Source organism: Myotis myotis, unplaced genomic scaffold (assembly GCF_014108235.1).
Source record: "Myotis myotis isolate mMyoMyo1 unplaced genomic scaffold, mMyoMyo1.p scaffold_m19_p_2, whole genome shotgun sequence".
Taxonomy (NCBI): Eukaryota; Metazoa; Chordata; class Mammalia; order Chiroptera; family Vespertilionidae; genus Myotis; species Myotis myotis.
The window spans coordinates 194,351,689-194,366,907 of record NW_023416324.1 but is presented as its reverse complement, the minus strand read 5'-3'; the positions used below and the strand labels follow the sequence as shown (position 1 = coordinate 194,366,907).

General features: G+C 46.9%; 1 protein-coding gene and 1 long non-coding RNA gene across 2 annotated transcripts; both read left to right on the top strand.

The window, feature by feature from the left end:
• Window positions 1-1,214: 1,214 nt before the first annotated feature.
• Window positions 1,215-8,792, top strand: LOC118677449. Its single transcript, XM_036352575.1, has 2 exons — window positions 1,215-4,362; window positions 6,927-8,792. Exons 1-2 carry the CDS (start codon window positions 4,360-4,362, stop codon window positions 7,773-7,775), a joined length of 852 nt encoding a protein of 283 aa, XP_036208468.1. The 5' UTR covers window positions 1,215-4,359; the 3' UTR covers window positions 7,776-8,792.
• A 65-nt stretch (window positions 8,793-8,857) lies between these two features.
• On the top strand, window positions 8,858-12,751 carry LOC118677610. Its single transcript, XR_004974434.1, has 3 exons — window positions 8,858-10,471; window positions 11,023-11,104; window positions 12,702-12,751. It is a non-coding gene; the product is annotated as an uncharacterized LOC118677610 (long non-coding RNA).
• The last annotated feature ends 2,468 nt before the right edge of the window (window positions 12,752-15,219 follow it).

The following is a 15,219-nucleotide window of genomic DNA, read 5'->3' as shown; positions in this document are numbered from 1 at the left end:
TGGTAATTCAGAGATGTGGAAAATGTGGAACACCTTCCTTAAGGGTCTCATTGATGAAGGGGGGAAATGGACAAAGGACCAGTGGCTGTGATTGTGGTGCAGCCTGATGAGCACTACCATAGAGCAATGGCTATTCAGAGCAATGGTATTCAGAGATGGTCTTTGAGCTGCATCGTAAAGGATAAGTAGGATAATGCACCTAAGCAGAGGAGGTGTGGGTAAAATTGGGGGAGGGTCAGAGGTTCCAGAGCTAATTCTGAGAGTCTGCTGGTTAATGGAAGTGGGATGAAGGGGGCGCATGGAGAGTTTAGGTTGAAAGCTTTCATATGAGGTACATTGCTGAGGGCTTTTCATTCCATGTTCATATTGATTTTTTTAAAAAAAATTCCTCACCCAAGGAAATGCTTTGAGAGGAAGAAAGAGAGAGAAAAATTGATGTGCGAAACATTGATTGGTTGCCTTACATATGTACCCCAACTGGGGATCGAACCCACAACCCAGGCCTGTGCCCTGACTGGAGAATTGAACTGGCAGCCTTTCTGTGCACAGGACGATGCTCAACCAACTGAGCCACTCCGGCCTGACTTATTTTTATCTTAATCCTGAAGGCAAATCGGAGCTTTTGGAAGATTTTTATGTTGGGGATTAAGAAAGGATTTACATTTTGGAAGATGACTCTACCAGAAGGAAGGGAATTAATTGCAGGTTAAGGGGAACAAATGTGGAGTCAGTAGGTTGGAGCAGTGAAGCCCACAAGAGATGATGGGAATTTGAACGAAGGCACTGGCAGTTGAGAGGAAGGAGAGAACAGGTTCTAGTGATCCTTCGAACTGACTGTGAGCACGACTGTGATGAGGGAGAGAGGCCGGAGTTGAGGATGACTCCCAGATTTCCGGTGTGGATGGATGATGTTGCCACTTTACCAGAAAGAGCAGGTTTGGGAGGAAAATGATTTCAGTTTTGGCATTTTGAAGTTTGCAGTGCCCGAGGGTCTGTTGTATGGGTGGAAGCATAGATTTGAAATACAAGAAGATTTCTGGCCCATCAGGGAGTCAGTGAGATTGTGCAGGAAGAGTGTGGGAACGAGAGAAGAGTGCCAAGCTCAGCCAGTGTGGCTCAGTGGTTGAGCGTCAACCCATGAACCAAGAGGTCACCAGTTCCATTCCCCGTCAGGACACATGTCTGGGTTGTGGGCTCGATCCCCAGTAGGGGGCGTGCAGGAGGCAGCCGATCAATGCTGTGCTCTCACATCAATGTTTCTCTATCTCCCTCTTTCTCTAAAATCAATAAAAACACATTTAAAATAAATCAGAGGACAGAATCCTAAGGTACACCCACCCACACTTACAGGGTGGGAGCAGGACAAGATGAGAAGGGAAGTAGGGGAGGGTTCATTCTGTGGAAGAAAGGGGGAGTTTAAGAAGAGAGTGGGTGACAGTGGCAAATGCCCCGACACTCAAGCAGGATAGGGTCTGGGTGCCCATTCAGTTGTAACTGATAAGTCATTGATGCATTGTTGAGAGCAATTGCAGTGGGACGGGCAGCAGCTGATTTGTAAAGATTTGGAGTATAACTTCAAGGTAGAAATTGCGCAAAAAAATAAAAATGAAAAGGAAAAAAGTATAATCTCCCCTTGCAAGAAACTAGGCTATAAAAGAAGAGAGAACATAAGGAGTCTTGAATGGCTGTTTCTTTGATTGTTGGGATAACACTCTCGAAAGGTCTCATTGTTAATGTATTTTTCCACTTGTGGAGTGGAACATTCTCAGACTCTCTGATTCGTTAATTTTCTTGGAGTGGCACTTCTTGCTTTTTGTTCATGATTTAACCACTATAAAAACGCCCAGTTATAGCTTGCTGCAGGAACATAAGTTCTGCTCTTATCATGGAGTAATTCTTAAAGCCATTACCTTGGAAGTTGTTTGATACATTAAAAAATACCAACCCTCAACAAAGAGTTGAGAAATGGAAATACTACAGAAATTTGGCTTGTTCACAAGAAAGTAAATGATAATGAGAATACATGATTTTATAAGCTGAGGTTATGCTGGATTGCAAATGACTTTGTGAAAAATTTCCCCTCTTCATTGTCTTTGAGTTGTGGGCTAAAAAGTGAGAATGCTTGTAGGTATTGTGTGTCCTGGAATTGCAGTGAATTGGAGTTGGTGTTAGAACAAATAAATCCCAAACAACTTGTGATTTAGTTTTATAGGCACACATTTATAAATTGGGTTTAGGCAGTAATTCCAGGAAAGCATACACAGGAGAACTGTTTGCTGTATATTCATTTATTCCACAAAGATTTAGTGAGTCCCCATGTGTTCAGGCCTCTGCTAGATCCTGCAGGAAGGGAGAGAAGAGGGTTTAAATGATGCTGCTCAGACCTGGCAGGAGGGAAGGTGTCCCCTCACAGGGACGGCTGATGGGTCAGAGAAGGAATAGGGCCTTCTGATGGGCGATCAGGGGAGGCTCCTTAGAAGAGGGCATTTGAGTTGTTTGCTGAGAGACATCTGTTTGTGCTTTTTTGCCTGGTCTGTTTTATGTAACACCCTTGACAACTCTCTTAAAACCTCATTTGATTTTCCAGTGCTCTATTATCTACCCCCAACCCCTATCCCTGTATTCCCTGTCAGAAGGTTTTATGATTCCTGTATCTCCTAGGTCCTCTGTTCGTTCATTCTTTTTTCTTCTCCCTCAGAGAGATTATTTATGTCTGCAGTTGTAAATATTCGCCTGGACAGATAACTCTAAATCCAGAGCTTGAGCCCCAGCTGTCTCAGATCCTCCATCCTACATTTCCAACTCGTCTCACAGGCAGTTCACGTTGCACTTGTCTGAGTCTGAACTGTCCCCCACAATGCACAGCCTCATTCCGTTCCTCCCACCCTTCCCTCCCTCCCTTTCTTTCCTTTTCTTCCCCCAAGACTATTGAGCACCCACTATGTGCTAGTTTTCTTCTGGTTCCTCAGGCTGAGAATCCCTGAGTCATTTTTATGTCTCTTTTACCACTTGTGTCCAAATAATCATTTTATTTCTCCTCATTCTTTCCAGTATGCCTTAAAGTCTTGTTAGTTCTACTCGTGCCCATTATCTGTATGTTTGGATCACTGCAGTGGTCTTCTGAATGTTGACCACCTTCTTCTTCCTCCATCATCAGCATCACCATTGCTTATTAAGTGTCTACTATGTTCAGAATGTTACTAGGATGCCCTGTTCTATAGATTGAACAGTCAAATAGTGGGGGAGAAACACAGACTGAAATGATAAAGGAGCCCATCATCAACTCCAAGGTGAGAAGCCCAGTGGATTGTGGTGGTAAGTCAGCAGGCAGAGTGAGTGAGTTTGGGGGTAGCTGGAGGAAGGAGAACTCATGGTCTGGGAAGATGAGTACTTAGGCATTTGGAGAAGGGATTATTGTTTTTTGGCAGATGGTGGCCCTGTGGTAAATGTGAGGGGTAGACGTCCACCTGGTGTGGTAGGAGACCTGTGAGTTGAACAGTTCCCTTGTAGACAGTGATGGGCCTAGTATGCCAACAGGAGATATCTGAACTTTGTTGTATGGAAATGATGGTATAGGAAGGAAACTGACACAATTGGGGAGGCGGTGATGTATGAAAAACGCTGTTTTAAGGAAAATCTGGAGGTGTTATGTGGGATGTCTTCGAGGGAAAGGAAGACCAGTAAGGAGACCTTGAAGTCTGCTGTCACATTTTGTTTCTTTTTTCAAATTCATTCAAACATGGGGGCTGCCAATACACTTCTAAGTCACATCTCTGATCATATCACCCTCTCCTGCTCAAATACCCTTGGTGGTTCCCTGTGCCTTGAACAGTGGTTCTTTCCCTCCCAGAATGATCTCCCTCTTCCCCTTTAGGAACCAAACGTTGGCTTTCACAAAAGTGCTTCATTTTCTGCATTGCTTGGGGAATTCCAATAATTGAAATTTCATGCAGCCTTCAGCAGACTCATAATACCCTTCTTGGCTCTCTCTCAGCTGAAAGTGCTCTCACCACCCTCCCCCAAACTTCCCTAATATTTCCTGTCTGTATTGTTCATTTGGATTAGTCGGTAATTGACATGACTTCTTCTTCCATAGCTGCTGAAGTTGTTGATTAGTGTGCGTATTGTTGTTTAGGTTTGTTTTGTCTCTCCTGTAGCCTTCTTACAGACTGGCACTGTGCTTGATACTTTTGTAAGTGGCTACCGCATCTAGTACTGCTCCGCATTCATGGTATTTTGAACATGATAATATTCGCTGACTTTTGATTTTATTTTAAGCTGCCAAACAACCAGGCAGATCATGCAAGATGCTCGGGACCCAGAGGGACACCACATTTAGAGATCCCAGCTTTCACCAGGATGGTGGGTAGATTCAGGAAGAACTTTTTGTTTTGTTAATCCTCACCCGAGGATATTTTCCCATTAATTTATTGTAGAGAGAGTGGAAGGGACAGGGAGAGAGAGAAGGAGAGAAACATGTGTCCTGTGAGAGAGAGACTTCTAACATGCCGGGGATCGAGCCTGCAACCGAGGTACGTGGCCTTGACCGGAATCAAACCCAGACCCTTCAGTGCGCAGGCCAACGCTCTCTCCACTGAGCCAGAGCAGCTAGGGCACAGGAAGAACTTTTGTTTCTTCTGGTCTCCTTGTCCCCTTCTGTGGGATGGGTTTCCCATAACCACGGGAGAAACTTATGCTGGACAGTGCGTCCCCAGCTCCTCTTACAAAGGGGACCCACTAGTCTAGTTTGTTTCTTTTGTCTTAACGGTCCCCGAAAACCGGGATACAATGTCAGCTACGTTAAAACTTTTTGATCCCAACTATCCAGAAAAAAGTTAGAAATGGATGCTTATACTCTTTGCTGTTAAGGAGGTCAAAAGACCACAGAAACAATTAGCATTATATGGATCAGAGAAGTAATTGCAAGCATAGGTTAGCTGGCACATGTTGGCAGGGGTATAAAGCACTTGGTTTTCAGATAAAGGCGATGCATCCCGAGGATTCTAGGTTCATTTTCTTCCCACTTCCAGGACTGGTGGGCATTAGAGGTCATGGCTAAGTGAGGTGTGGGGTGGGTTTAAGCTGCCTGGGGGAGCCTAGTGCACCCATTCTCCAGTAATGTTAAACTTCATTCATTTATAAGGGGGGATAGATCATTCGGACTCTAAGTTGGCTGAATCTTCCCAGTGTGTTATGCAAAGAAAGAGACAAAAATTAATAAGCTAAGCGAATGTTCAAAAGAGCAAACAGCTTGAAGCTCTCTCAGCTACTATAGAAACATTTACTCATGAGGAAACAGCTGACCTGCTAATCAGAAAACATCCTTCCCTATTCATTAAGCTAATTATCCTAAGGAAATCTGCTGGCAACACTTCGTCTAGCTCTAATTATTGTGTGCCCTTGAAAGCAATAAACTGAACTTTTAGAATAAAATTTTATACTCTAGACATATATATGGTTTACTCAGACATTTTTAGTAATTAGAGTGGGGTGGTAATGAGGGGTTTCACTTTGTTTTTTATGAAAAAGGTTTATCCACCTCTTCATAAAGAGATTATAATGAATTCTTAAATAATATGTGATTAGATCTGAGAAGTCTTTGCAGATCATTATTGTTTAAATAGGAGGTTTTTTTTTTAAAGGTCATTTTTTTGAATTACCTTGGCTTTTAAATAATTTTTATTTTAGAGAATGAACATCATATTGTGATTTAAGACAGTGGTAAAACTTATCTGTCATAAACTGAGGCATCATGTTCCAACAGAACCCTGCATTCATGAAGTCACTTTAACCTGCACCCCCACTTTACCTGCAGAGCTCTCTCTAACCTCAGCCAGAACACTGCTTAGTAAGATAGTGAAAGAGCTCCTCCTATATATGCATGGTCTGTAGAGAAGAGCAATTAATGAGCGAGCTGACATAAAACCAGCCGACTGTCCAGGGGCACGGGCTGGCTCAGACCAGTCTCTGGACGGGGCCATGTGCTCCCGTCTTAGGAGTGTGCCCTTCAGTTCCTGGGTCCAGAGCTTCCAGGCAGCACTGTGGCGTGGGCCTTCCCCAGGTGATCTTGGACAGGTTACTCTGAGCTCTGTGCTGTGGTCCTCTTATTTGTACCTGGGGCCACCAGTAGCTCCCACCTCCAAGGGCTGTTGTGAGTATTCAGTGAGTTACTCCATGTAAAGTGCTCTTACATAGCAGTTCATAGTGATTCCATAGTAATTCACTCACCCATCCATTTATTCCTTCACTTATTCATTCAGCCCCCTTATCCTGTGCCCTCACCATGTCTTGGGCCCTGCTGTGGAGACTGGCATTAGAGGCACAGTAGTCAGACCAGGTCCCTGTCCTATAGTAGCCCATAGTCTAGGGGGGGGAGACAGATCATAAATAAGTAAACTAGTTAACAAGCCCAGATACTAATAAGTGTTAACAAGACAATGGGTAGGAAAATACAGTGACTGCGTTATGGGAAGAGATACCAACATTAGCTTTGATAGGCTGGCATGGCTTCTGAGGAGGTGACATTTGAGCTGAAAGGCCTGAATGATGTGATAAATGTCAGCTGTCATTAAAATAAAAATTTCCTTTGTGTTGGTGGCTCTCTCCATATTCTTTCTTTTCTTTTGCCAATTTTGTGTATGTTTTTTAAAACTTATTTATTAAATCTTTATTGTTGAAAGTATTACATACGTCCCCCATTGATCCCTTCTAGCCCCTCCCCCCTCGTCCGTCCCCTCACCCCCCAAACCTTCACCATCCTATTCTCTGTGTCCATGGGTTATGCATATATGCATACAAGTTCTTTGGCTGATCTCCTCCCACCCACCCACCCACCCTCCCCTGCCTTCCCTCTGAGATTCAACAGTCTGTTCCATGCTTCTATGTCTCTGGATCTGTTTTGTTCATTAGTTTATTTTGTTCATTAGATTCCACATAGGTCTCTCCATATTATTTTGACATCTCAACATCAATGTACAGCCCTTTCCAGCAGGACACCACTAGGCAATCGTGAGTCCCTCTCCCATCAGCACAGGACTGTCTTCCACCAAGTCATTGTAACTGTAACATCTTGGAGCTCGCTTCCCCCACCTTCATCTTGGCACTACCCAGATCTGCCCACCCCGGGGTCTCTCTCCCTTGCCTCCAGCTGGGTGCTCGCCCGCCTTGTCATGCCTCAGTTTTTGGAAGAGCCTGACTCTGTTGTTCCCGACCGACAGGAAGTACAGGACCGGGTTAAGGCAGCTGCTCATGCTCACCAGAGGCCTCCACACCTTGTAGGCCATGCTGCCCACCGTCAGCAGCTGGCAGTCCTGGGAAGCCAGGAAGCGGAGTGTGATGTAGAAGGAGCGAGAGACGTGGAAGGGCACAAAGCAGAGGGCGAAGAGGCTGCACACCAGCAGGATGGTCCGGATGGACTTGGCCCGGGTGGTGTTCCCCGCCCTCTCGAGGGTCTCCTCCGGCGTGGCCAGGCTCCGGACCATCAGCGAGTAGCACACCAAGATGACCAAGGAGGGCATGACAAAGCCGGACAACGTCAGAACCATACTGTAGGCAAAAAACCGATCGAAGTTCTCCGGACTGGTCATGTCGTAGCAGACCATCTGGCCGCCGATGTAGGCCGTGTGGGCGAAGCCCAGTGTGGGCAGCAGCTGGAGGACCACCAGGGCCCAGGTGGCAGCTACACCCAGCAGGGCGTGCCGGCGGGTCCGGTAAGGCAGCGACCTCAGGGGGTGGCACACGCCCAGGAAGCGGTGCACGGAGATGCAGGTCAGTAGCAGGATGCTGCCGTAGAGGTTGGTGTAGAACAGGAAGCGCACCAGCCTGCAGAGCAGTTCCCCAAAGGGCCACCAGTCGCCCAGGGAGTAGGCGACGATGAGGAAGGGCAGCGTCAGCACGTACAGCAGGTCGGCCACCATCAGGTTCACCAGGTAGATGGTGGCACAGCTCCAGCGCTTGGTTTGGCGCCAGGAGAGCCACAGGACGCTGCCGTTCAGGGGCAGCCCTAGCAGGAAGATGATGCTGTAGGTCAGGGGGAGGTAGATTTGCTTGTAGTCCTCCGAGAGCTGGCAGAGTCCCTGTTCCTCTGAGGCATTCGTATCCAGCTTCTCCATCTCCTGGGAGGCTCCTTCTGGGAGCCCAGCTGCTCCTGCTGCTCCTGCTGCCCCTGGGGGGAAGCAAAAGGGACCACAGCCCTAGCCAGTTTAGCTCAGTGGATAGAGCATCGACCCGTGGACCAAAGTGTCCTGGGGTTCAATTCCGGTCAAGGGCATGTACCTTGGTTGCAGGCTCCTCCCTGACCCGGGGCCCTAGTTAGGGCTCGCACAGGAGGCAACGAATCCATGTGTTTCTCTCACATAAATGTTTCTCTCTGTCTCTCCTCTCTTCTACTCTCCCTAAAAATCAATGGGAAAATATCTTCGGGTGAGGATTAACAACAACAAAAAAGGGGCCTAGCTGGTTTGGTTCAGTGGATAGAGTATCGGCCTGCGAACTGAAAGGTCCCAGGTTCGATTCTGGTCAAGATTGTGGGCTCGACCCTTAGTGGAGGACTTGCAGGAGGCAGCCGATCAGTGATTCTCTCATCATGGATGTTTCCATCTCTCTCTCCCTCTTCCTTCCTCTCTGAAATCAATAAAAATACATATATTTTAAAAAAGATGGATTTAAAAAAAAGGGGAGGGGGGGGCTGCAGAGCATCATGACCTTGGCTGGATCAGCCTCTACCTGGATCTGGCAGCTCTGTACCATACGTGTGGTTCCACTCCAAAGTGTGGTCAGAGTCCTAGTTTGAGAGAGACCAGCTCCGGAGGTAGGTGGGGGGGGGGGGGGGGGAGGGGGGAATTAAACGCGTGTCTTCAACACGAGGGCTTCTAGGCTTACCAGGTCCCAGGGCTGGCCCTGCAATGGCTTGTATGCTCTCCGCTGCGGGCTGGGTTGTGCTAGGAAGCTCAGGTGCACATGGTAGCCGGTAGAGGTGCTGCTGCATTTAAACAGGGCACACAGCCTCCAGCCATGGCTCCTCCCCTGGTGAGAATCCTTTGCATAGAGTCAGGAAATCTCCCAGGGGAGATCTCCCAGGCTCGAATTCTCAGGGAGCGATGCTGCCCACCATCTGGTCCTAAGCCCACTTGCCATGGTGGAAAAGATGGTGATCCTTAGGGGTTAAGGGGGATTAGGAAAAGCACAGGTTTTGCCTACAGGCGCTGCTGGAAGATTTGGATTTGTATCTCTTTCAGGATTTATTAACTGCGTATTTGAATACGGAGACTGATTTGCCTATTAACCACCTCAGCACCCTGAGCAGCCAAGAAAACAAGCCTGAGCCATGAAGCCAGGTGCGGCTTCTTCCTTACTCCCATCCCTGCGGAGAGAGTAGATCCAATGGGCAGAGCCACCAGCCAAGGGAGCTGTGTGTAGGGCCCGCAGATTTGGTCCCATTGGGAAGTCAGTGGGTCGGTCAGCCAATCAACATGGAGCCTACAGGGATGGAAAGACGTTTATTTCTAGGACTTAACATTCAGAAAGATGAATGAATACAGGGCAAGAGAGAAAAAATTAAGATAGGTAATTTCAGATACATTGAAGGTTGATTTTGAACTTAAAATGTATAGAACTTCATTCACAATAAAAAGAAGAGACCTCATTCATTCAGTCAGTCAACATTTATTGAGCATCTATTGAGTCAGGCACTGGGACTGCAAAGATGAATAAAACAGCCCTTGTGCCCCAGGATCTCGCAGTCCGGCAGGGAAGACAGAGCCCAGAAGCTAATGGTCAGACAATGTGAAAAATGGTCCAAATGCTGTGAAAACCAGCAGAATGTGGTAGTTCTCCCCTGAGAGGGTGGAGTGGAGGCTTCCTAGACCAGGTGCCCTGTGAGCTGCTTAGCTGCTTGGGAGAGCAAAGAGGAGCTTGTGAGGCAGAGAGGGTCGGGTGTTCCTGGGTGGGGAGCGCCTGCAAGGAGCTGGTGGGAGGGCTCAGTGTCCTGGGATGGCAGGAGAGCCAGCGTGGAGCATGAAACTCAAGGATGCCACCATAAGGAGGGGGCATCTCCTTAAGCAGGACGGTGATGGGATAGGCTCTGCTTGAGGGAGATGACCGGAGGCAGCAGCACGGGATGGGCCTGGAGCAGTGAGACTCTAAGCGGGGGCATGTGCATGAGAGATGCTCAGGACCCCAGGTGAAGCCATGCAAGGTGGACAGAGAGGAGGACCTGACCGTAGAGACGCTGCTAAGGCAGGAGCGACAGGACTGATTGGACATGGGCATGAGCCTGAGGAGGGGTCGGGGGTGTCGCTGAGGCTGGGTGGGGAGTGAGGCCTGTGCCTGGGCTGAAGCCTGAAGCTTGAAGGCTGGGACTGGTGTTCCCAGGTTGTGGGCAGTGGCTCCCTGCTGCAGCCTGCCAAGGAACGGACAGCTCGCCCACTGGCTTTAGAATCCACCCCGCTGGGAGGGCAGGACTTTTTGGCTGGTGAGTAAAAGGAATGGAGTTTTCATTCATTTTGTTCCCTGTAATCTTGCATGTGGGAGGCTGGCAGGTGCTTAGTTATTTCAGGCGAAGCTGCCTTCCCAGGTCTGGGAGGGCTCTCAGAGGGAAGCCGGGAGGGAAGCAGCCTGGTGGAGCCCTGGTTCGGCCAGCAATTCACACCCATGGTCTTATTTAATCTCAGAACAGCCTTGAGATGAAGCATTAGTGTCCCGTTTCATGGAGGAGGGTCAGAGAAGACACGCCCGTAGGCTCATGGCGCCCTCTACTCTAGTGGGCTGTCTCCTGCCGGGCATCCTGTGCCCGCCCCTCACGGCGTGCTGTGGGTGGTCCAAAGCACTCAAGTCCCACTCTGCCAGGACCACAAGGACCATCTGAAACAAATCACCTTGTCTCAGCCAGGGACTCCTCAGCTGTAGAGTGGGACGTCTCTCTGGTGAGGTTGCTCCGAGAATCAGTGAGGAGAGGCTCACGCACCACAAGGAGAAATCCAACACATGCTGTACCCCCTCTCCCCTTTCTCCTTGTTGTCCTAGAGACTGTGGTGCCAGGGAACCAGCGCTCTTTGGCTTATGTCAGAAGATGGGAGGTCAGGTCTGGCTTCGCTACTTGAGCTGGGTAAGGTCACATTTCTTCCTGGTTATTACCTTCTGCTGTGATCAGAACTGTGTCCACTACAACATCAGAGGTGGAACGCCTAGCCCCCAGTGTGCATTTGGAGTAAGGAAGTAATTGAGGTTAAAAGAGGTCATAAGAATGGGTCCCAATCTGATAGAATTAGCTTCTTTATAATAAAAGACAGTAGATCCCCCCCCCCCCCCCCCCCGTGAGAAGGTGGCCTGCAAGCCAGGCACTACTAAACCCTACAGTTCCTGATCTTACACTTCCTAGTCTCCAGGACTGTGAGGAGTTCATTATCTGTTGGTTAAGCCATCCAGCCTGTAGTATTTTGTTACAGCAGCTTGCAGACTAAGACACGTTTCACACACTTGTAGGCCTACCCAGTGTGGAGGGACAGCTTTTTATGTGAGAGGATGACCTTTCTTAGGGCATAAGTGTAAAAGAACTACACAGTGTTCAGACTAGTGCATCATTGAAGTTATTATGGAGAAAGGAAGAGGGAGAAAACCTCAGGCCATAAAGTGTTAATTTACCCGCCAAAAGCTGTGACAATGTTGACCTCCTGGAAGGTCCCTTCTCTAGCCTCTGTCCTCCCAGAATTCTCTCCTGCCTCCCTAGAGGCATTCATTGGGATGAAGAAGTGGAGGCTATGCAGCTATTCATAGAATCAAGGAAAAGACCCAGAGTGAAGGAGAGGCCAGCTGGGGGTTAGAAAGGAGAGAATTTGGGGGACAGTGGCCATGGTGGATGGGATTCTAAGGAGAAGAGATGTGTACACTTCTAGAAAGTGAGTGTGTACTGCAGAATGCAATTTCCCCTCTTTATCACCATTTCTTCAAGAGCTTTAAAAAAGACAGACACAAATTAGAGTTGGAATTTGTTTCTTTTAAATGAGCTCACTGGGGAGGGGGCCTTGAGAAAAGAATGAAGCGAGAATCCAGACCAACTCTGGTTTAAATGGGCACTAAGGCTTCTGACCTTGGACCCAGTGTTCTTCCCACTGTGCGGCCCCAAGAGCCTGGGTCCATTTCTGGCCCCTGCTGAACAGCAAATCCTCCTGGGAGCAGCCTTGGCCCCTGAGTAGCACGGTGGACCTCTTCCAAAGGGGACAAGAGGTCTTTGGCGCTTTAATGGTCTGAAATAGTTATCACTGCTCAGAGAAATGACATAGCTAAGATGAAAGCACTGTTCTCTCTTTAACAAGTATTTATGATACATGTTTCCAGAGCTCGGATAAAGGAAAAGTTATGAATAAATTTGAGTGACAACAAAATGTTACTGCTTTTCAACTGTAGAGGAGTGATTGGGTCAAAAATTTTGAGACAAAAAAGTAGGCATTGCTCATTTTCATTTTAAAATGCCACTACTGTATCATAAATATGCTTAAATATATGAATTTCCTTTTAATATTAAATATTTTACTTGCATCTGGAGACCGTTTGTAAACAACTAAGCTATTTAATAGACAATAAGAATTTGTTTTTAGAAGTTATTCTGAAAAACTGTTGATTCATGTATGCGTTTCTTAATTTACAAAGATAAATTAGGGATTTATTGTTCATATCACAATTTAATGATTTGATTTTTCAACAAGCTTTTAAAAATGGGGGCCCCAGGAGAGAACCAAGATGGCGGCATAGGTTAACGCCGGAGTTTGCTGCCTTGAACAACTACTTCAAAAGTGAAACTGAAAGATGGAAGGGACATCACCCAGAACCACAGGAACGCTGGCTGAGTGGAAGTCCTACAACTAGGAGGAAAGAGAAACGCATACGGACACTCAGAGGAGGCACAGTGCTGAAGTCAAATTCTGAGGTGCGGAGTGCGCGGAGCGGGCTGGCGGCGGAGGGCGCGGTTGGCGTTTTCAATCAGGAGGGAGTCGCAGACTCTGAGCTCCAGATCCCGGCGAGTCTAGGGACCCAGACTCAAACGGGAGAAGCGGGACTGTCTGGCTTCGGTCAGAGCGAGTGCAGCTTTCTCTCCGAGCTTTGCAGAGGGTGCTGGGACTCAGAGAGGCAGAGCCCCTGGGGACAGGACTGAGAGCCTCCATAACTGCTCTCTCTGGCCCACCCTGTTGATCCTGTACGACCCGCCCCGCCCAAGCCCTGCACAGAGGCATTTGCCGGATAGTCTCAGGCAAACACCAGATTAACACCTCCCTAGAGGACAGAAGTTCTTTCACTGCAGACACAGCTGATTCTCATAGCCACTTGGCCTGGAGGTCAAACCCTCCCTGGTATTAGCTACAACAAGGTTTAACTATAAGACTGCGAACAAAGACCACTAGGGGGTGCACCAAGGAAGCATAACAAAATGCGGAGACAAAGAAACAGGACAAAATTGTCAATGGAAGATATAGAATTCAGAACTACACTTTTAAGGTCTCTCAAGAACTGTTTAGAAGCTGCCGATAAACTTAATGAGATCTACAAGAAAACTAATGAGACCCTTGATGTTATATTGGGGAACCAACTAGAAATTAAGCATACACGGACTGAAATAACGAATATTATACAGACTCCCGACAGCAGACCAGAGGAGCGCAAGAATCAAGTCAATGATTTGAAATGCGAGGAAGCAAAAAACACCCAACCGGTAAAGCAAAATGAAAAAAGAATCCAAAAATGCGAGGATAGTGTAAGGAGCCTCTGGGACAGCTTCAAGCGTACCAACATCAGAATTATAGGGGTGCCAGAAGATGAGAGAGACCAAGATATTGAAAACCTATTTGAAGAAATAATGACAGAAAACTTCCCCCACCTGGTGAAAGAAATGGACTTACAGGTCCAAGAAGCGCGGAGAACCCCAAACCAAAGGAATCCAAAGAGGACCACACCAAGACACATCATAATTAAAATGCCAAGAGCAAAAGAAAAAGAGAGAATCTTAAAAGCAGCAAGAGAAAGAAACTCAGTTACCTACAAGGGAATACCCATACGACTGTCAGCTGATTTCTCAACAGAAACTTTGCAGGCCAGAAGGGAGTGGCAAGAAATAGTCAAAGTGATGAATACCAAGAACCTACAACCAAGATTACTTTATCCAGCAAAGCTATCATTCAGAATTGAAGGTCAGATAAAGAGCTTCACAGATAAGGAAAAGCTAAAGGAGTTCATCACCACCAAACCAGGATTATATGAAATGCTGAAAGGTATCCTTTAAGAAGAGGAAGAGGAAGAAAAAGGTAAAGATACAAATTATGAACAACAAATATGCATCTATCAACAAGTGAATCTAAGAATCAAGTGAATAAATAATCCGATGAACAGAATGAACTGGTGATTATAATAGAATCAGGGACATAGAAAGGGAATGGACTGACTATTCTTGCGGGGGAAAGGGGTGTGGGAGATGCGGGAAGAGACTGGACAAAAATCGTGCACCTATGGATGAGGACAGTGGGTGGGGAGTGAGGGCAGAGGGTGGGGCGGGAACTGGGAGGAGGGGAGTTATGGGGGGGAAAAAAGAGAACAAATGTAATAATCTGAACAATAAAGATTTAATTAAAAAAAAATGGGGGCCCCAAATACATTTAATCAAGTGGTAGATTTAAGTAGTCTGAATTATTTTGAATTACTCTCCCCAAGTCTTTCAAATCCACTGGATAAGTTGGTGTTATTTGGCCAACAGACCACTGGATGGCGTGGAAGACCGACAGACAGATTGCAGTTTTCTCCTGCAAATGGAAGCAGGAATTGGGGTAGGGCTCAAGTCCAGGAATAGCAGCTGTGGGTGAGATATGATTCATTGAGAACATAGAGAAATTCCACCAACAAACCACCTCCTCTGGGTCTTTTGTCTACAGTTACAGTTCAATTTGCACAATGAATTGGTATTACAGTTAGTGAAAGCAATCTGTTACTGTGATTGATTTTCCAAAGGATCCTGTGAAATAAGCATGGCAGGCATTCTCCCATTTTACAGCTAAGCAAACCAAGGTTCAGAGAGGTCCTGTGAAAGTTCTATATGCTATGATCTGGGGAAAACCTGGACTACTTTTAAAATTATATATATATCTTGATTTCAGAGAGGAAAGGAGAGGGAGAGAGAAATATCAATGATGAGAGAGAATCATTGGATGGCTGCCTCCTACACACCTCTTACTGGAGATC